This window comes from Panthera pardus, unplaced genomic scaffold (assembly GCF_024362965.1).
Source record: "Panthera pardus isolate Hobbes unplaced genomic scaffold, ASM2436296v1 HiC_scaffold_27, whole genome shotgun sequence".
Lineage (NCBI taxonomy): Eukaryota > Metazoa > Chordata > Mammalia > Carnivora > Felidae > Panthera > Panthera pardus.
The window spans coordinates 50361524-50382755 of record NW_026526843.1 but is presented as its reverse complement, the minus strand read 5'-3'; the positions used below and the strand labels follow the sequence as shown (position 1 = coordinate 50382755).

The 21232-nt window shown below is 35.1% G+C and overlaps 1 protein-coding gene across 1 annotated transcript in view; it reads left to right on the top strand.

Annotated features, from left to right (window-relative positions):
• The window catches only part of DIAPH2 (diaphanous related formin 2), a 986776-nt gene that overhangs the window by 231174 nt on the left and 734370 nt on the right, over nucleotides 1–21232 (top strand). Inside the window, exons 6-9 of the mRNA XM_053891427.1 lie at nucleotides 5550–5624; nucleotides 5705–5774; nucleotides 17671–17807; nucleotides 19731–19839. Of these exons, the coding sequence (XP_053747402.1) occupies nucleotides 5550–5624; nucleotides 5705–5774; nucleotides 17671–17807; nucleotides 19731–19839 (391 nt within the window). The remainder of the gene's footprint in view (nucleotides 1–5549; nucleotides 5625–5704; nucleotides 5775–17670; nucleotides 17808–19730; nucleotides 19840–21232) is intronic.

The following is a 21232-nucleotide window of genomic DNA, read 5'->3' as shown; positions in this document are numbered from 1 at the left end:
TAATATATTTTGATATTATTTGTCAAAATTATGCATGATGTATAAATAGATTCACTCTACACTCCCTTTCCCCTTGTAATTCAATGTTATTTAATGAGAATTAGGCAGCATTAAATATAATGAGAAATAAATATATTCAAAGTTGATAGTAACAAGTTAAACATAGGAGATAATAGGAGTATCAAATATTTAAATTATGAAATCTTTTTAAAAAAATCAATCAGTAGTACAAGTGTAGTGTATGTTTAGATTCCTCTGCATATTTCATACTAATTGAAGTGCTTTTCAGTAAATGAATGATGGAATGTTATTAACTGTTTATGTTATTTAAAAGGAGTCTTTAATTTATGCCTAAAATTCATACTGTAATTTGGACTAGAAAATTTAAAGAGCAATCAGGTTTTTGGTTTTTAACATTTTCAAAAGTTCAATACAGGCTTCACTATGCTGTTTCACATATATTATTTCATTTAATAATCACAAAGACCATATGGGGTATAGGTGCTATTTTCATCCCCATTTTGAGGATGAGAAAACAAGTTCAGAAAGTTTAAGTAATCATAAATAACACAACTAGAATATGGTAGAGATGGGATTGGACGCTACATCTGTCTTTTTCTAAAACTGACACGTTTAAACATGCCACCATGTGGTCTCAGAATATTCCATTGATGGATGGTGGGATATTTTCCTGATCTTTGAACGGGGGATCTTAAACTTGGGGAAAGGTTTTTAATTTTTCACTTCTTGAGCAAAGAACCAGATGCTGGACTCCCTGATAGATATAGCCAAGCCTTTTATACTTAAGTTCAGAAGATACTGCCCTATTGTGGGTTTATTCTCTTGCTCCCTAGGTAAACATCCTGGTTTCTTTTTCAGTCTTCAGATCTAATCCTGGCCTCTTGCTTACTTATAAATGAATCTTTCTGACTGATCTTTCTTTTATTTTTGTTTGGTGGTTTATTTGTTCCACCTGGTACCCTCGCAGGTAGTGGCCACAAACATCAACTTAGATGTACAGCATGTCATGACAACTCTTTGACTTAGGTGACTTAATAACATAAAATAACCAATATATTAATACCTGAAAAGACTGTAAATTATATAGCTTATCCAAAGGGGGAAAAAAAGTGTAAGCTACATTCTGGCCCTATTCTTTTCAATGAGCTGCCTTACCTAAATCTTAATTGGAAGTTTTAGTTGGGTTCTCCAGATATCTTTCCTTAACAATATTTAGTAGATTTCTTATAAAGCTTAGGACTTTAAAAGACAATAAAAGCATGGTCTGAAAAGTACTTATAACACCTAAATGAATGAAGTAAGCTGTTAAATAAAGCAAAGCACATGTTTGTGTGTCTAGACATAGATATAATACAGATATGAGATATATATAGATATAGATATAAGCTGTGTACACACATGTGTACACACACACACACATACACGTATAGACATAAGCTCAATGAAGATGTTGTTATAGAAAATTATCTTCTGTTCCTGTTAGTAATTTCTAATGGCATGACTGAAATAAACATGGGCTTTGGAGTTAGACCTGGGTGTGAGCCCTAGAACTGATACTTGTTGAGTGATGTTTGGAAAGTTACTTAACTACTTTGCTTCTCATTTTATCTGAAAACAAGTTTCAGAATGGCTAAAGTTTAAAAAATATTTGACAGTGTGAAAAGTTGGGAAGGATTCTGAGCAAATGGAGCTTTTACACTTTGCTGAAGGAATGCCAAATAGGATAGCCACTTTGGAAAGCAGTTTCTTGAAAAGTGTAACATATACTTACCATGAGACCCAGCAATTCTACCCCAATTACTTTCCCAAGAAAAATTATGGATATTTATAGAGGTTTTATTCATAATCATGAAAGCCTGGAAATAACCAAGATGCTATCAACTGATTAATAGATTAAAAAACAACGGTATATCCATACAATAAGAAGGAATGGACCACTGATAAATGCAACAAAATGGTTGAATATCATAATATCTATGCTAAATGAGAAAAGCCAGACACAAAACCTGCATACTTTATAATTCCATTTCTAATGACATTCTAGAAAAAGCAAAACTAGGGTTACATAGCAGATAAATGTTTCCAGGGGTCTGGGAGTTTGGAAAAGGGATTGGCTTTGAAAAGGAATAATGGAGTATTTTGGAGTGATGAAGATGTTGTGTATCTTTTTTGTATTGGAGGTTGCATGATTATGCATTTGTCAAAATGATTAATTTTATTGTATGTAAATCTTCAGTAAAAAAGAAAGGGAAAAAACCTTATGTTTCAGAGTGGTTATGGGAATTATAAGAGATCATTCTCCTTCCCCATTTTTTATTGTTTGGTTCTTCATTATCCTCTGCTGCTTCTATGTTTCTTTTATAAATAAGGTGTCTGTGATAAATTACATTTTCTTATCTCAGGACTGAGATACTACTGAAAATTTATGTATATATCTGTCTTTATTTGCAATCTCTGAGGCAGATTTTAAATAGAGTCATCAACTGTATATTTATACCTCTAGATATTCCAATTAGTATGGAGTAACTCAGAGCTGAAATTTGCATACTGTGAAAAATGTACCAAATATACTTGCTTGGACTGAATCTCTGTCCTGTGGCAGTGGGAATTCACAGTATGGTTGAGGGGGTGTATAAAGCAATCTTGAATTTGGAGCCTGAGTCTTGCTTGAGAAAGGCAGTGTTCTATGTCAGTGGTTTTCAAAATTGACTGAGCATCAGAATCACCTAGAGGTTTAGTTAAAACACGGATTGCTGGGCCCCATCCCCAGAGTTACTGATTTGGTGGGTCTGGGGTGGGGCCCAAAGATTTGTATTTTTGACAAGTTTCCAGCTGATGTTGATGTTGCTGCTGCTGCTGGTTTGGGGCACGTACCTTGAGAACCACTGATTTATAGTTACTTCAGGTGTAGTAGTATCAGGATTCTTGCCGATGTAGAGTAGCCAACATTTTGTTTTTAAACTGCTTCATCATTTCATGGCCACTTTTGTATTTGCTAAAATCAATATATTTATAGAGAGAGGGAGAGAGAGAAAGAGAGAAAGAAAAAGAAAAAACAGCATTTGGCTAAAGGCCACAAAGTGTTTAGGGCTTGAAAGAGCAATGATGCTGGCAAGAGAAAAAGAAAAAAAAAAAAGATATGTTTAGCTGCATTTCCTTCCTTTTAACCTGTCGAGTGTCATCATGCTACATAATTATTTTATCCCTCTAGTATCAGGCTCCTTTTGGACTCCTATTCTGTCTACTTTAAAAGTCTTGAATATTCTAACTAGGCCTCCACTGCCCATTGGCCTAAAATATTCTGTTAAGACTTTTCACTGCCTAGTTTTTAATAAATAGGCCCTCATCCTCACACTTAGGTTTCATGAGTATCCTATTTTTTTCAGACCAATAGTAATTTCCACTGAGTGAAACCAAAGTACCATAAACCGCACAATTTGAAGAAGTCTGGGATGTGTGGGTGACTGATGTTAAGTGACCAGATATAAGTAATGTTCTTATACCAAACACTTTACTAATCCAAGAAAAAAGTAACCAATAATTTTAGAACTACTGGGTATGAAAAGAATATGAGTAAAATTTAGAATCTTGAAAAGCAATTTATAAGTATTAAATTTAAGGAAATCATAGATTATTTTATCTTCCTAAATGCCAAAGGAGATACCAAGGGCTGGGTATATAAATTTGTTCAGAATTTCTATTACTTTAAGTTTTCTGTAAGGGTATATTGTGCTGTAATATCTGCTGATATATTATTCTTAGAGCTGATGTCATTTTATTTTTCCACCACCACCCCACTGATTAGGGAGAGTCTTTAGAGAAAATGGCTCATTGTACTGATTGATTGCATGCCTCAAATGAACAGTAGCTTGCTGCCAATTATCATTACAATGCCATATTGATTTTTTTCTCATTTTCACTATGTAAATTAAAACAATTTGTTTAAAATGAACTTCCATATACATTGTGGATGTGATTGGTTCTGAATATTTGAGGCTAGATCAGACTATTGGGTCAAGGGACTTGAAATGTGTTGGGTAGTACAGAGGAAATTTTTGGACATATGACTGCTGGTTAAGTGCAATCTAATCTTGCATTTTGTAAACTGAATAAAAGAATGATGCTGCAGAGACCCTAGTTGGGAGACTCCTGTCACATTAAAGAAAAGGTAACTAGGGCTAAACTAGAATGTTATCAGACACAATGAAAAGGAGGGGAGGGGAAATATGTGGGAGTCATTCTACAAGTAGCATATTCATGACTGGATGACAGAAAGTCAAACCAAGCTGTACATGATCAGTCTTCCAGCCTTTTATCACACATGGGACTTCATTTGCTGCCATTCTTCCAAGACTTCTTATTCAGCTGCAGCCACACGGGTATCCTCACAATTCCTGGAATACTCAAAGCATACTAGCTACCTCCTCAGGACTTGATTTTTCCTTCATCCTTCTACTGTAAAAGTCCTCACTTCTTTGAAGACTCTGCTCAAATGCCACCTAATCAAACAATCTTTCCCTGACAACACATTAAAAAAATCACATCCTGGGTGCCTGGGTGGCTCAGTCAGTTAAGCATCCGACTTTGGCTCAGGTCATGATCTCACGGTTTGTGGGTTCAAGTCCCACGCAGGCTCTGTGCTGACAGCTCAGAGCCTGGAGCCTGCTTCGGATTCTGTGTCTCCCTCTCTCTCTGCCCCTCCCCCGCTCATACTCAGTCTCTCTCTCTCCAAGAGAAATAAATATTAAAAATTAAATATAAATAAATAAATAAATGCTTTATAGCTTGATGGCAGTGCATATGAAACATTTGGATTCTGTGTCTCTCAAAAATAAATAAAAACATTAAAAAATATTTAAAAATAAATCACATCCTGGCATTCATTATTCCTCTTACCAAAGTTGATTTTTCTTCATAGCTCCAAACTACTGACATTTTATTATATACTTGTTTATCTGTTTATCATGTCTCCTTCTTTTTTGATAGTAAGCTACATGAGGGTAAAGGCTTAGTTTTGTTGCCTGTTATATCTCTATCGCCCAGAACATGCCTGGTGCTTAGTAGGTACTCAATAAATATTTGTAGAATGAATGAAAAGAATAAATACAAAGGTGAAAGAGATGGAGATCAAAAAATTATGCCAGTATTTCAAGTTTGAAGGATTCAAAGAATAGCAGTGTTATTAACAGAGTATGGAAGAGTGGAAGAAGAGTTGATTTAGGGTAACAGAGATACAGGGGAAGATCAATTTGGCTTATATATGCCGACTACAGTATCTGATGCTGGTGAAACAACCAAGGCATTGCTGTGGAATAGGCAATCTAAAATGTGAAGAGAAGTCTGGCATTGAGGTAAAGGTCTCTGAATCATCTTCATAGAGTCAATACTTATAGCAATGGAAGTAGGAAAAAAAATGACAAGTGTTATAAAGACAGGATTATCAGATTTAAAAATCAAAATTTCGTTTTGGATATTTAATGTTTTAAATATATAAATTATTTATACACATTTTTTTGATCATTTTATAGCTGGGTTAACAACTTTAGCCATGAAGGTCTTGGACTCTTATTGGATGTGCTGGAAAAGCTTCTGGACAAGAAACAGTAAGAATAAACATGAAAAAAAATCACCAAAGCAGAAATTTTTGAGCACAGTGTAACCTGTTTATTTCCCCTTTATTCAGGCAAGAAAACATAGACAAGAAGAATCAGTATAAACTTATTCAGTGCCTCAAAGCATTCATGAATAATAAGGTAAGTAGTATTTATTTCTGCCTGTGACAAAAGGTGAGAACTTGCCCAACAGTATATGGAAGTATGAAACTGACAAAATAGTAGGTGCTTATTCAGTTGTCAAAGGGTCTTTATGGTGCAAATCATAATAAGCTTCATTGAAATATATTTAAAAATATACTTTGCCTCACAAAATATTTACTGGTAGTTTTTTACAATTATGGAAACATAAATCTGTTCCCAAATTATATAATATTTTTTTCTTTTATGGTTAAATGCTGTGTGTTGAATACCAGTTTTTACAGAATTTTTATTCCATTGAAAAGGAAAATCCAAAAGTATGGTTTGACTTGTGTGCTAAGAACCAGCAAAAAAGAACTTGTTTGCAATGGTGAAGATTTCTCTTCTTTGTTCAATTAATGTCAATGAGTTAATATACATAGAAGACATTTTAGGAAGATAGGAAGGTTTTTTTGTATATATATAGCAGTTGCAGTATGAGGGACTTTACAAATTCTAGACAAGGGTTTTTTTTTTTTGTAACAGTAATCTTTGTACAGGTTATGAAGTTATAGTTATTTTTTCTATAAACTTTTTTGTTACTGTATTAGATTTGCTCTATATTCCTATAAGTAAAATACCACTAATTAATTAATTGTATAATTCTCTTTAGATGGTGTTTTTGATAATCTCAAGATATTTAATAGAAATAATTATAACAGTAACCAAAAACTGCACAAATGTGTAGCTATTACTATAATATAAATGTATAGCTATTAATAACTAATGCTATAAGATTCTTTAATCTGTAGTCTTTCTTAAACATATGGGATTATATATGATTATATATGTATATATTATGCACACATGTTAACAGGAAAGAACATCTGACATGTGTAGAAGATACTTGCTAGTTGACATAAGACTGCTGTATAGACTATACTAATTGTGCTGTTCCTGGAAGTCTCTTTCAGAAAGATTTCTATCAGCATTAATACAGAATTTCTCAACTTTTGTACCCTTACTGTTTTGCAACACATTTGTGCAGATTCTAGTCTCTTAACAAGACAGCACTAATGAACCTTGCATCTCTACAAATCAAGATGAATCTCTTTATTCAATTGAGAGAAACAAAGAAATAATAGAACAAAAACAGTACTAGAAATTGGGAGATATAGTACATGATTTACCAATAAGTTGAGTGGCATTTAAAAAATCATTTGAATTCTCTGGCTGTCAATCCCCTCATCTGTAAAATTAGTTGTAGAACCCTTAGTTTTAAATTCTTATTGACTCGCATTGTCAACTCTCACGGCTTCCCAGGATACTAAATAACTGTAATCAGGGTAGCAACTAGAGAAATTCATAGTAGTGAGATTTCCTGTAGAGTCTTTTCCCACAAGGCATTAGTTGTTATGTCAAAACATAATTACTTATTACTTAAGGAGTTTGGTAGTTTTAAAAAACATGATGGTTTGACTTAGATTATTCTAAACTAAGGTCAAGTTTTAGTTAGGACATTTTAATAACTTGCATATAAATGCTTAGGAAATGAATAAATGGTGGATCTTTTAAATTATAGGCATGTGAAACAATAGGTGTAAAGTACACATTCAAAATAAAAATATATGTATATGTTATATCCACTCCATGTGGAATAAATTGTCATAGTCAAAGCATGACACTTGCATCTGAAATGACTTAAATTTCACATTTGTTGGACCCAAGAAGTTTAGATAGCTTTCTTCAACAACTCTTTTCCCTTATACAAAACATGTAATGATAGGACCATAATAGGATAAAAGGTAACCCATTGCCTCTTAGCTTCCATTGCTGTCATATTGCTCTTAAGTTTAGAGTGATGATTTCTTTTTTCCTCACATTTTTATTTAAATTCTAGTAGGTTAACATACAGTGCAATATTAGTTTCAGGAGTAGAATTCAGTGATTCATCACTTACACCTAGTGCTCAGCACCTAGTGCTCATCATAGCAAGGGTCCTCAACATTACCCATGACTCACCTAGCTCATTGCCACCCACCTCCCTCCATCAACCCTCAGTTTATTCTCTATCTTTAAGAGTTTCTCATGGTTTGTTTTGCTCTCTCTTTTCCCCCCTCCCATATGTTCATCTGGTTTGTTTCTTAAATTCCATATGAGTGAAATCATATGGTATTTATCTTTCTCTGACTGATTTTGCTTAGCATAATGCACTCTAGCTCTATCCATGTCATTGCAAATGGTAATATTTCATTCTTTTTAAAATTTTTTTTTTCAATGTTTTTTATTTATTTTTGGGACAGAGAGAGACAGAGCATGAAAGGGGGAGGGGCAGAGAGAGAGGGAGACACAGAATCGGAAACAGGCTCCAGGCTCTGAGCCATCAGCCCAGAGCCCGACGCGGGGCTCGAACTCACTGACCGCGAGATCGTGACCTGGCTGAAGTCGGAGGCTTAACTGACTGCGCCACCCAGGCGCCCCTATTTCATTCTTTTTGATGGCTGAGTAATCTTCCATTGTATATATATAACACCTCTTCTTTATCCATTCATCAGTCGATGGACATTTAGGCTCTTTCCATAATTTGACTATTGTTGATAGTGCTGCTATAGACATTGGGGGTGCATGCCCCCCTTCAAATCAACGTTTTTGTATCCTTTGGGTAAATACCTCATATTGCAATTGCTGGATTTTAGGGTAATTCTAAGTTTAAAATTTTTGAGGAACCTCCATACTGTTTTCCAGAGTTGTTGTACCAAGTTTGCATTCCCACCAGCAGTGCAAGAGGGTTCCCCTTTCTCTGCATTCTCATCAACACCTGTTGTTTCTTGTGTTGTTAATCTTAGACATTCTAGGAGGTGTGAGGTGGTATCTCATCATGGTTTTGATTTGTATCTCCCTGATGATGAGAGATGTGGAACATCTTTTCTTCTGTCTGTTAACCATCTTGGTGTCTTCTTTGGACAAGTATCTATTCATGTCTTCTTTGGACAAGTGTCTATTCATATCTTCTGCCCATTTCTTCACAGGATTACTTGTTTTTTGGGTGTTGAGTTTGATAAGTATTTTATAGATTTTGGATACTAACGTTTTGTCAGATATGTCATTTGCAAATATCTTCTCCCATTCTCTAGGCTGCCTTTTATTTACTTGTTTTGATGGTTTCCTTTACTGTATAGAAGCTTTTTATCTTGATGAAGCCCCAATAGTTTATTTTTGCTTTTGTTTCCTTTGCATCCAGAGACATATCTAGTAAGAATTTGCTCTGAGTGAGGTCAAAAAGGTTGCTGCCTGTGTTCTCCTCTAGGATTTTGGTGGTTTCCTGTCTCACATTTAGGTATTTAATCCATTTTGAATTTATTTTTGTATTTAGTATAAGAAAGTAGTGTAGTTTCATTATTCTGCATGTTGCTGTCCAGTTTTCCCAAAACCATTTGTTGAAGAGACTTTATTCCATTGGTTATTCTTTCCTTCTTTGTCAAAGATTAGTTGACCATATAGTTGTAGGTCCATTTCTGGCTTTTCTATTCTGTTCCACTGATCTATGTGTCTGTTTTTGTGTCAGTATCATACTCTCTTGATGACAATAACTTTATAATAGCTTCATATATAGCTTTCTATTTCTTTTGTCATCTTCAAGTTCTTTCATAACGTAGGTGTTTTATAGTTTTCAGAGTACAATTTTTTCTTTTTACTTCTTTGGTTAGGTTTATTCCTACGTATCTTACGGTTTTTGGTGCAGTTGTAAATGAGACTGGTTCCTTGATTTCTCTTTCTGCCTCTTCATTATTGGTGTATAGAAATGCAACAGATTTCTCTATGTTGATTTTATATCCTTCGACTATCCTGAATTTGTTTATCAGTTCTAGAAATTTTTTGATAGAGTCTTTCAGGTTTTCTTTTTTTTTTTTTTTTTTTTTTAATTTTTTTTTAACATTTATTTATTTTTGAGACAGAGAGAGACAGGGCATGAACGGGGGAGGAGCAGAAAGAGAGGGAGACACAGAATCGGAAGCAGGCTCCAGGCTCTGAGCCATCGGCCCAGAGCCCAACGTGGGGCTCGAACTCACGGATGGTGAGATCGTGACCTGAGCTGAAGTCAGACGCTTAACCGACTGAGCCACCCAGGCGCCCCAAGTCTTTCAGGTTTTCTACATAGAGTATCATGTGGTCTGCAGATAGTGAAATTTTGACATCTTCCTTGCTGAACTGGATTCATTTACTTCCTTTTGTTTTCTGATTGCTGAGGCTAGGACTTACAGTACTATGTCAAATAACAATGATGAGAGTGGACATCCCTGTCTTGTTCTGGACCTTAGAGAAAAAGCTCTCAGTAGATATTAGACACGGGTCTTTTGTATATGGCCTTTGTGATGTGAGGTATATTCACTCTATTCCGACTTTGTTGAGGTTTTTTATGAAGAATGGATGCTGTACTTTGTCAAATGCTTTATTTACATCTATTGAGAGGATCATATAGTTTGTATCCTTTCTTTTATTAATGTGTTTTATCATGTTCATTGATTTACAAATATGGAACTACCCCTGCAGCCCAGGAATAAATCCCACTTGATCATGGTGAATAATTCCTTAATATACTGTTGGATTTGAATTGCTGGTATCTTGTTGAGAATTTTTTATCTAAGTTCCTCAGGGATATTTGACCTGTAATTTTCCTTTTTAGTGGTGTTTTTCTGCTTTTGGAATCAAGGTAATGCTGGCCTCATAGAATGACCTTTGAAATTTTCCTTCCATTTCTATTTTTTGTGACAATTTAAGAATAGGCATTAACTCTTCTTTCAATATCTGGTAGAATTCCACTTTGAAGCTACCTGGCCCTGAACGTTTGTTTTTTGGGAGATTTTTGATTACTGATTCAATTTCTTTACTGGTTACTGGTCCGTTCAAATTTTCTATTTCTTTCTGTTTCAGATTTTGTGATTAAATGTATCTAGGAATTCATCCATTTCTTCCAGATTGCCCAATTTGTTGGCATATAATTTTTATAATATTCTCTTATAATTGTTTGTATTTCTGTGGTGTTTGTTGTTATATCTCCTCTTTCATTTATGATTTTATTTGGGTCCTTTGTCTTTTTTTTTTTTATAAGTTAGGCTAGGGGTTTATCAATTTTATTAATTTTTTCAAAGAACCAGCTCCTGGTTTCATTGATCTGTTCCACTGATTTTTTGTTGTTGTTGTTTCTATATCACTTATTTCTGCTCTAATATGTTATTTCCTTTATTTTGCTGGCTTTAGGCTTTATTTTATTTTCCTTTTCTAGCTCTTTTAGATTTAGTGTTAGGTTGTATATTTGAGACCTTTCTGGCTTCTTGATATAGGCCTGTATTGCTATACTTCCCTCTTATGAGTGCTTTGCTGCATTCCAAAAGTTTTGGACCATAGTGTTTTTTTTTTCACTCGTTTTCTCTCTCTCTCTCTTTCTCTCTCTCTCTCTCTCTCTCTTTATACACACACACACACACACACACACATATATATATATATATATATATATATATATATATATATATATAACTTCTTTAATTTCCTGGTGAACCCATTCATTCGTTAGTAGGATGTTAACTTTAACTTCCATGTATTTGTGGTCTTTCCAAATTTTTCTTCTGGTTGACTTTAAGTTTTATAGTATTATGATCACAAAATATGCATGGTATGATGTCAATCTTTTTGTACTTGTTGAGGCCTGATTTATGACCCAGTGTGTGAACTATTCTGCAGAATGTTCCATGTGCACTCGATAAAAATGTGTATTCTGCTGCTCTATGATGAAATGTTCCGAATGTCTGTTAAGTCCATCTGGTCCAGTTAGTCATTCAAAGCTATTGATTCCGTGTTGATTTTCTGCTTAGTGGATCTGTCCATTGTTTGAGTGTTAAATACCCTCCTATTAATGTATTATTATCAATGAGTTTCTTTGTGTTTGTTATTAATTGTTTTATACATGTGGGTGTTATGTTGGGGGCATAAATATTTACAATTGTTAGATCTTTTTATTGGATAGGCTGTTTTATCATGATATATTGCCCTTCTTTATCTCTTCTTACAGTCTTTGGTTTAAAATCTAGTTTGTCTTGTATAACTATGGATACTTTGGCTTTCTTTTGATGTCCATTAGCATGACAAATGGTTCTCCATCCCCTCACTTTTAATCTGCAGCTGTCTTTAGGTCTAAAATGTGTCTCTTGTAGTCACCAGATAGATTAATCTTGTTTTTTTTTTCTTTTTATCAATTCTGATGCCCTATGTCTTTTGCTTGCAGTAATTAAACAATTTACTTTGAGAGTGTTTATTGATAGATATGAATATAGTGCCATTGTATTACTTGTAAAGCCAGTGTTTCTGGAGATTTTCTCTGTTCCTGTCTTTGGATAGTCTTTATTGCTTTTGGTCTTTCTTTCCCACTCAAAGATTCTCCTTTAATATTTCTTACAAGGTTGGTTTAGTGATCAGATACTCCTTTAGTTTTTGTTTCTTTGGGACACTCTTTAGCCCTCCTATTCTGAATGACAGCCTTGTTGTACAAAGTATTCCTGCCTGGATATTTTTCCACTTTAGCATGTTGAATATATCATGCCACTCCCTTCTGGCCTGATCATGCCACTCCCTTCTGGCCTGATAGGTTTCTGTGGAGAGAACTGTCAGGAACCTGATTTATCTTCCCTTGTGGTTTAGGGCTTTATTTTCCCTTGTCTCTTTCAGCATTCTTTTCTTATCTCTTTATTTTGAAATTTTTACTATGGTATATCTTGGTGTTGACTGGCTTTTGTTGATTTTGATGGGAATTCTCTGTGCCTCTGTGATTTGCATGTCTTTTCTCACCGAGATTAGGGAGGTTTTCAGCTATAATTTGCTCAAGTCAACCTTCTGCCTCTTTTCCCCTCTCTTCTTCTTCTGTGACTCCTATGATACCAATGTTATTACACTTAATAGTGTTGCTGAGTTCCATATGTCTACATTCGTGGTCCAATATTTTTCTTTCCCCCTTTTCAGCTTCATTATTTTCCATAATTTCATCTTCTAATCACTTATTTGTTCCTTTACTTCTTCCATCATCTGTTCAGTACGTCAGTCAGTTTTGCATTTCAGTTATAGCATTTTTTATTTCAACCTTACTAGTTTTTAGGTCTTGTATCTCTTTGGTAAAGGTCTCTGATTTCTTCTATGCTTTTCTCAAGCCCAGCTAGTATCCTTATGATTGTTGTTTTAAATTCTAGTTCATTCCCATTACTTTATCAATTTTGATTAGTTCCTTGGCTGTGACCTCTTTTTCTTTCTTTTGGGATGAATTACTCTGTCTTTGCGTTTATTCTTGTCTCTGTCCTTTGTGCGTTAGGAAAGCCTGTTCCTAGTCCTATTTTTACTGGAGCTGAAGCTTTGCAGCACCCTAGGATCAGTACACCTGCTGTGTGTGTGTGTGTGTGTGTGTGTGTGTGTGTGTGGCGGGGGTGGTGGGTTGTGCTGATCTTTTGAAAGAGAGGTCTGCTGCTGCTCTGGCTGTCAGTCACACTTGCCCTATTAAAAAATGCACCTGCAGAGTGCAGGGGGACACAGATTGGTTTCAGTGTCTCAAGCCTCCACTGTGTGTGCTGTGCTGCTCTCTGAAGTTCGTTGGTGCTATTGGAGGGGTGAAGAATTGTGTGGGCCCACTGTCTTCCACTGAGAGGGGCATTTACATCCCTTACTGTTCTGACCCTCACAAAAGAGCAGACAGTCTCCCCTCTTGTGTCCAAGGCTTCTGTCATGTCCCTGACTTCACCCTGTATCTGCACTGTCTGCTGACCCAGTGGTGGTGCAGCGCTCCTTTTATCTCAGATGTGTGGCTGGGATTCACGGCTCCTACAAATTTTAGTGACCCAGTGCGACAAGGACCCATGCTATCTCTGGGGGAGGGTCTTGCTGCACTGTGGCTGGTTGCAGTTTTTCTGAGAAAAGCAGCCGCACGAATGTGCAGTAGCTTGGAGTTCATGGTAAAGCACAGCAAAAAAACCTGACATCCAGGTTACCTCTCCTCAGCATGTTTTTCTGCCCATATGCTAATAAATGGGGCAGCTCGATGGTGTCTGCTGGCTCCATTGTCTCCTGACAGGCAGTGCTGCCTCTCCCAAATGCCCTCCAAGAAGGGGAACTGTCCCTTCCACGTGATTCAGGGGATTCTCAGAGCACAGTGTCTGCTCTTGGGCCTCTGCCTTCCTTCTCCACAGGAGCACCGCTAAGCCTGCCAGGCTTGACCCTGGCAATGGCACAGACTTCTAAAGCTTCAGATTTAATGTACACTTGTTGTAAAACTTATGGTAATCAACCTCTATTATTTTCCCAGTCACTTCCCCAGTGGCTTTGGGGAAGTGTTTTTCTTGTGCAGTGCCCTGCGTGCTGCTGTGCTGCTTTATCTCTCTCTTTCTCTCTCTCCCTTCCTCTCCCTCTTCCTCCCCCCTCCCACCCCAGGATTAGGACTCCCTTTCCTCTGTAGTCCCATGATTCTTTTTTCCCCCAGATCATATCACTGCATTTCTTACCTTCCATGTTGTGGCCTCTTTTCTCCCTGTAGTTGTGCAGTTTGTTCTCTCAGTCTTCAGATTGAATTCCTGGGTGTTCAGAATGGTTTTTTTTTAAGTTTATTTATTTTTGAGAGAGATAGAGTGTGCCTAGGGGAGGAGAAGAGAGAGAGGGAGATACAGAATCAGAAGCAGGCTCCAGGCTTGGAGCTGTCAGCACAGAGTCCAACCCAGGGCTCAAACTCACAAACCATGAGATCATGACCTGAGCTGAAGTTGGAGGCTTAACTGACTGAGCCACCCAGGTGCCCCCAGAATGATTTGATAATATCTAGCTGTGTTCAAGGTATAAGGCAAGCATAAGGTCCTCCTACTATTTCACCAACTTAACTCCTTCCCTCAGTCTATTTGATTTTTAAAGCTATTATTTTAAGTTTGGTAATTGCATAGTAAACACTGTTCTCTTAGTTTTACACTATGTTTTTCATTTATTTTTCTTGCTATTTAGTACCTACTGGCCACCTTTATACATATTTGTCCATTCTGGTTTTTGTTTTTTTTTTTTTTTGCTTCTTTTTCATCTTGTCTCTTCCATTTCTTTTTTTTTTTTTTTCTTTCTGTCTTGTCTCTGTGTATGTTCTTATTTATTATGACCCCTGGTAAAGTTACATTTAAGAGCTTTAGCTATATTCCCCTTTCTCCCCCAAATTCTTTTGGAAGTTAAATTAGGAATTACGAAAATATTCATATGTTTGGTACTTAACTAAAAGTTAGTTTGAAATGACAATTTTGATCTAATGAAATGTAGGATTCCACTGTTAAACTAAAGAGAAGCAAACATTTCATAAGAAATCTGAGAAATACTTTGTGGGACAAAGATCAAAAAAAATACCTTCTAACTATAGTGAAAAACAATTTTAGCCTTTTTTCTTTTTTTTTGTACAATATAACTTTATTATTTTTAGTGTTCTGTGTTACCAATCCCAGCATAGCTTAAAAAAAACAAAAGACTAAATCCAAAGTTAATGTAAAAAATTCAAGGTAAAACAGTGAACCCATTGGGGTTATCTATATACCTGCTCCCATTTATTCTAACAATTTTTAACTGTTTAGCCAAATGTGTGCATATAGGTTTTAATTATGAGTTCTCTTTTTTCCTTCCAGCAACTTCACATTGTCTATCTACTTTTTTTTTTAGTATTACTTTATTTTTATTTATTTATTTTTTTATTAATTTATTTTCAAGTTATTTAACATACAGTGTAGTCTTTGCTTTGGGAATAGAACCCAGTGATTCATCTCTTACATATACCCAGTTCTCATCCTTAAAAGTGTACTTCTTAATGCCCCTCACCCATTTAACCCACTCCCCCACTACACCCCCCTCCAGCAACCCTCAGTTTGTTCTCTGTATTTAAAAGTCTTTTATGGTTTGCCTCTCCCTCTGTTTTTATCTTATTTTTCCTTCCCTTCACCTATGTTTATCTGTTGAGTTTCTCAAATTCCACATCTGAGTGAAGTCATATGATATCTGTCTTTCTCTGACTGATTTATTTTGCTTAGCATAATACCCTCCAGTTCTGTCCACATTGTTGTAAATGGCAAGATTTCAATTTTAACCTTTTAAAACATGTCTTTACCTGTTCATACTTATAATACACACTTGTGTGCTCATATTCAAGCCTAGAAAATTAGTGAAAATGGTGTCTTCTCTGCCTAGTTGACTGTGACACTTACCAAAACCCAGGCACCATTTCCTTGGGTTCATAGCTTTTGTAATGTAGCACAGCTTTCTGAAAGGGGGAAGATAGAAGATGGTATGGAAGAGGTTTATTGTTTCTTTAACCAGCATATAGTATACAAAAGAACTTTCCAACATTTTACCCCTTTTGTTTAATTTTATTTTCTATACAAATTAGAGAATGTAACCATGAATTCTAGATATCTCCAGGGAGATCCAATGACACAAGTAGAGTTATTTAGAAAATTATATCAGTAAGTACTTTACATGTTTTTCTTTGTTGAGGAAATACTTATTATTCAGGTATTTCTCCCAAATCTTTATAGATTTTTTAGGCAAGCTAAGGGAAATCATATCTGATCAAGGGGCAAAAACTCCCAAGATGCAGTCATTTCAAATTTAAAAAAAATACATAGACAAGCAACTACATTTGAAAAACATTCATGTAATTAAATAGAACCTTATTGTGGAGATACAGGTTTTTAGAAGACCAATATAAGTTGCTTTTTATTTTATTTTATTTTTTATTTTTTAAAATTTTCATCCAAATTAGTTAGCATATAGTGCAACAATGATTTCAAGAGTAGATTCCTTAATGCCCCTTACCCATTTAGCCCATCCCCCCTCCCACAACCCCTCCAGTAACCCTCAGTTTGTTCCCCATATTATGTCTCCTCTGTTTTGTCCCCCTCCCTGTTTTTATATTATTTTTGTTACCCTTCCCTTATGTTCATCTGTTTTGTCTCTTAAAGTCCTCATATGAGTAAAGTCATATGATTTTTGTCTTTCTCTGACTGACTAATTTCACTTAGCATAATACCCTCCAGTTCCATCCACATAGTTGCAAATGGCAAGATTTCATTCTTTTTGATTGCCGAGTACTACTCCATTGTATATATATATATACCACTTCTTCTTTATCCATTCATCCATCGATGGGCGTTTGGGCTCTTTCGATACTTTGGCTATTGTTGATAGTGCTGCTATAAACGTGGGGGTGCATGTGTCCCTTCGAAACAGCACACCTGTATCCCGTGGATAAATGCCTAGTAGTGCAATTGCTGGGTCATAGGATAGTTCTATTTTTAGTTTTTTGAGGACCCTCCATAATGTTTTCCAGACTGGCTGCACCAGCTTGCATTCCCACCAGCAATGAAAAAGAGATCCTCTTTCTCCGCATCCTCGCCAACATCTGTTGTTGCCTGAGTTGTTAATGTTAGCTATTCTGACAGATGTAAGGTGGTATCTCATTGTGGTTTTGATTTGTATTTCCCTATGATGAGCGATGTTGAACATTTTTTCATGTGTCAGTTGGCCGTCTGGATGTCTTCCTTGGAGAAGTGTCTATTCATGGGATTCTCTTTTTCCCTCTTTCTGTCCCTCCCCCTAGCCCACTCATGCGCTCGCTCTCTCTCTCTCTCTCTCTCTCTCTCTCAATAAATAAATAAATAAATAAACAGGCACCACACTGTCAGTGTTCTAGGGCAGAGCCTGACGTAGGGCTTTATATACATGCTATTTTGACCTGAGCTAAACCAAGAGCCAGAGACTTAACTGACGGAGCCATCCAGGCACCCTGTAAGTTGTTTTTTAAATTAAACATGCATTACATAGGCATTTTGAATGAAGGTTCTTGTTTTTATTTTTTCTTTTTCTTCAGTTTGGATTGCAAAGGATTCTAGGAGATGAAAGGAGTCTTTTGCTATTGGCAAGAGCAATTGATCCCAAACAACCCAACATGATGACTGAAATAGTAAAAATACTTTCTGCTATTTGCATTGTTGGAGAAGAGAACATGTAAGTATTGCTGTATTACTATATTAAGTGCATGGAAAATAGTACTTGAGGAAGCCCATATTTTGTGATTTTCTTTAGATTACTTGCATGAAAATAGTATTAAATTGTAGAAAATAATTTACTGGCAATTTACCATATCTATTTTATATACAGGATTTAAAAAAACTTAAAAAAATTTTTTTTAACGTTTATTTATTTTTGAGACAGAGAGAGACAGAGCATGAACGGGGGAGGGACAGAGAGAGAAGGAGACACAGAATCTGAAACAGGCTCCAGGCTCCGAGCTGTCAGCACAGAGCTCGATGCAGGGCTTGAACTCACAGATCACGAGATCATGACCTGAGCTGAAGTCGGCCGTCCAACCGACTGAGCCACCAAGGCACCCCTAAAATTTTTTGAAAGAGATTTTAAATAGAATTCTAGTGGGAAATTCTTCAAAGTTGGATTCATATTGAATAAATAGAATTTTATCTAGCTTAAGGTAAAGCAATCATTATAAAAGTGGGGAAAAATCAGCAAATATGGCTAAATACATACACACACATACACAAATATCCTCTACATGTGCCTATCACAAAATTTGACTTCCTTAACCCACTGAATTGACCAGATGCTTTTATTTTGTACTATGATTTTATTTAAAGTGGTATTTTACTTTATTTGCCTATGATAAATGAAAAGATGAAGTAGTTATGCATAGAGTGAAGTAAACCTGTTAAACAGAAAGAACAAAATAGATTGTAATTATTCAGAGAGCATGTATGTGTTAATTTTAACAAGTCATTGCTGAATGTACATTAGATCATACCTTCCTATGGAAATAATATTGACTGAGAAGAAAAATTTCATATTTGATGTCATTAACAAGCCCAGTTAGTAAGGAACCATTGTGATAAAGGATAAAGTATCTTCTTACGGACATGAACTAAAATATTTCTTCTGAACATTTCGTGTGACAGTAATAATTTCTGTTTGAATCAGAACAGGGCCATGAAAAGACTTAAGAATATTGTAATACATTGGCTTTTTCATACATGTTAGAATAAAATGAGATCTTGCTTAATGCTGCTTAGTGTACTTAGAAACCAAAGACAAACACTAACCAAAAATATTATCATAGAGCATTAAGTCTTATCTCAGAGCAAAGAATGAAATAACATATACAAAAGTAAGGTTTCCTTAGGTTTCATGGAAAAATCCGTTTATATATGAGTAAACAATGTTTTTTCTTGTAAATTGGGTTTTCAGTATTTAATTCCTATAATATAACCTATTCTGGTATATGTTTTATAATTATAACTATAGTTCGATAAGCATAGTATACTCCAGGGAGGTTAATTTGATTCAGACACTGTATAGCGATAGTTTCCAATAATTTTCTTCAGGTAAATAATTCTCTTGTGCTAGGTAATTATAGATGCTTTTCTAGTTACCTAGCTTTTCTCTTTTAGTTTTTGTTTCTTGTTCCCATTTTCAAAGATTGTTGGTGTTTTCAATTCTTTTAAATGCATTTGCTCTTTCCAGCACTTTATTATAAGATTTTAATATTGTATATGCCATATTATACTTAAATGATTATTAATAATCATGTTGACGCATGAAGTATCAAAACCTGAAATTTTAAATTTCACTGTTTATCAACTAAGGATCTTTTAAAAATTATAACCTAGAAAATTCATTTTCCTAAAGTTTTTTAATTGAATTTTCATTTTAATGGCCCCAAATTATTTATAACTATCAATATTTGACTTGTAGAAATATGTGGATAGGAAGGAACACAACTCTTAAATTGTGGTGGTCTTTATAAACATCAAGTGCTAGAAAGGAAATAGGGAAGACTGAAAGATAACCCATATCATAATGTATGTATAAGATAGATTTCTCATTTCTATTTTTTTTCTGTGTGTGTGTGTGTGTGTGTAGTCTTGATAAACTTTTAGGGGCAATAACTACAGCAGCAGAAAGAAATAATAGGGAACGATTTTCACCTATTGTGGAAGGATTAGAAAATCACGAAGCTTTGCAATTACAGGTGAGTTCATTTTGTCTTCAATGGCTTCTGGGGTTATATTTAAAGTACTCATTTTGTATGACGCCAACTCCATTCTTGCTAGTATTTAAATAGAATGGAACATAAAAATGAAATTCTTCCTGTTGCTTGGTCATTTATAAAAGCTAGAAATTTTGTCTGTGAGAGTAACAATTTGTTTAAAATTAGGAAAACTACTTCAAGTTATTATAATATGGTGAGTATGATTATCATTAATATTTGGAAGAAAGTTAGTAAATAAGAAAATAAACCATTGGGGTACTTGGGTGGCTCAGTTGTTTAAGCATCTGACTCTTGGTTTCAGCTCAGGTTGTGATCTCTCGGTTCGTGGGTTTGAGCCCTGCATCAGGCTCTGTGCTGGCAGTGCGGAGCCTGCTAGGGATTCTCTCTCTCTTCCTCTCTCTGCCTCTTTCCTGCTCTCTCTCTCTCTCTCTCTCTCAAAATAAATAAACATTAAAAAATAAAATAAACCATTGAAATTAAAGCTTTAGCAATAATCAAGTGTAATAGGGCAACAATTCAGACAATGCTATTATCCTAACATAAGTTGATGAAGTCTGTGGGCTTATTGTAGAAATTTAGGAAAACTAAGCATATCTCTCTTTATGTCATTCACACAACATTCAGATATCTGATTCACCAGAATGTTGAGGGGGGATGAATTACAACTCTTTGGTCAGGGTCTATCTGATAGCCCTGTATATACCAAGACTAAATGTCTTATTTAGAAAATGACAAAACTCACTATTTTTTCTTAGATGGTTTCAGGAATAGACCCATTTTATGAAAGATAACTTTGTTCTTGAGTGATGAGAAGTCATATTTATTGACCATATTTATTGTGTGAGATCATGGACTAAGAATTTTAATTTACATAAATTATCTGATTTAATTCTCATAACAACTGAGCTGTGTAGGCCTTATTATCATGTCCATTTTGTTTATGAGATGAATAGGCTTATTGAGACTAGATAACTTATCTATGCTGATACAGCTTGTAAGTGGCAGACTTAGAATTTGACATCAGGGTTTTTGGTCTTTGATGCTCATCTCTTTCTTTTAGACACTGTTTACCATTTAATGCACCATGGCGATCTTTTTCTGAATTAATTTTTAAACTACTGTAGTGTCATTCAACAAAGAGAAGATGGTTCCACATTTAATTTTATCAAATTATTTAGTAGGGAGTGTTTAAATGTTAAAATTTCTTATCTAATGTAAAACTATTTATTTTCTCATTCTTTTATTTTTTATTGTGTTATAAATTATTAGTATCTCTTTTTTTTTTTTTTTGCCAGGGTTTGAAACTATAGCAGATAGATGAATTGGCTTGTCCAAAGAGAATACTGTATGTTACAAAACTATAATATCTCTT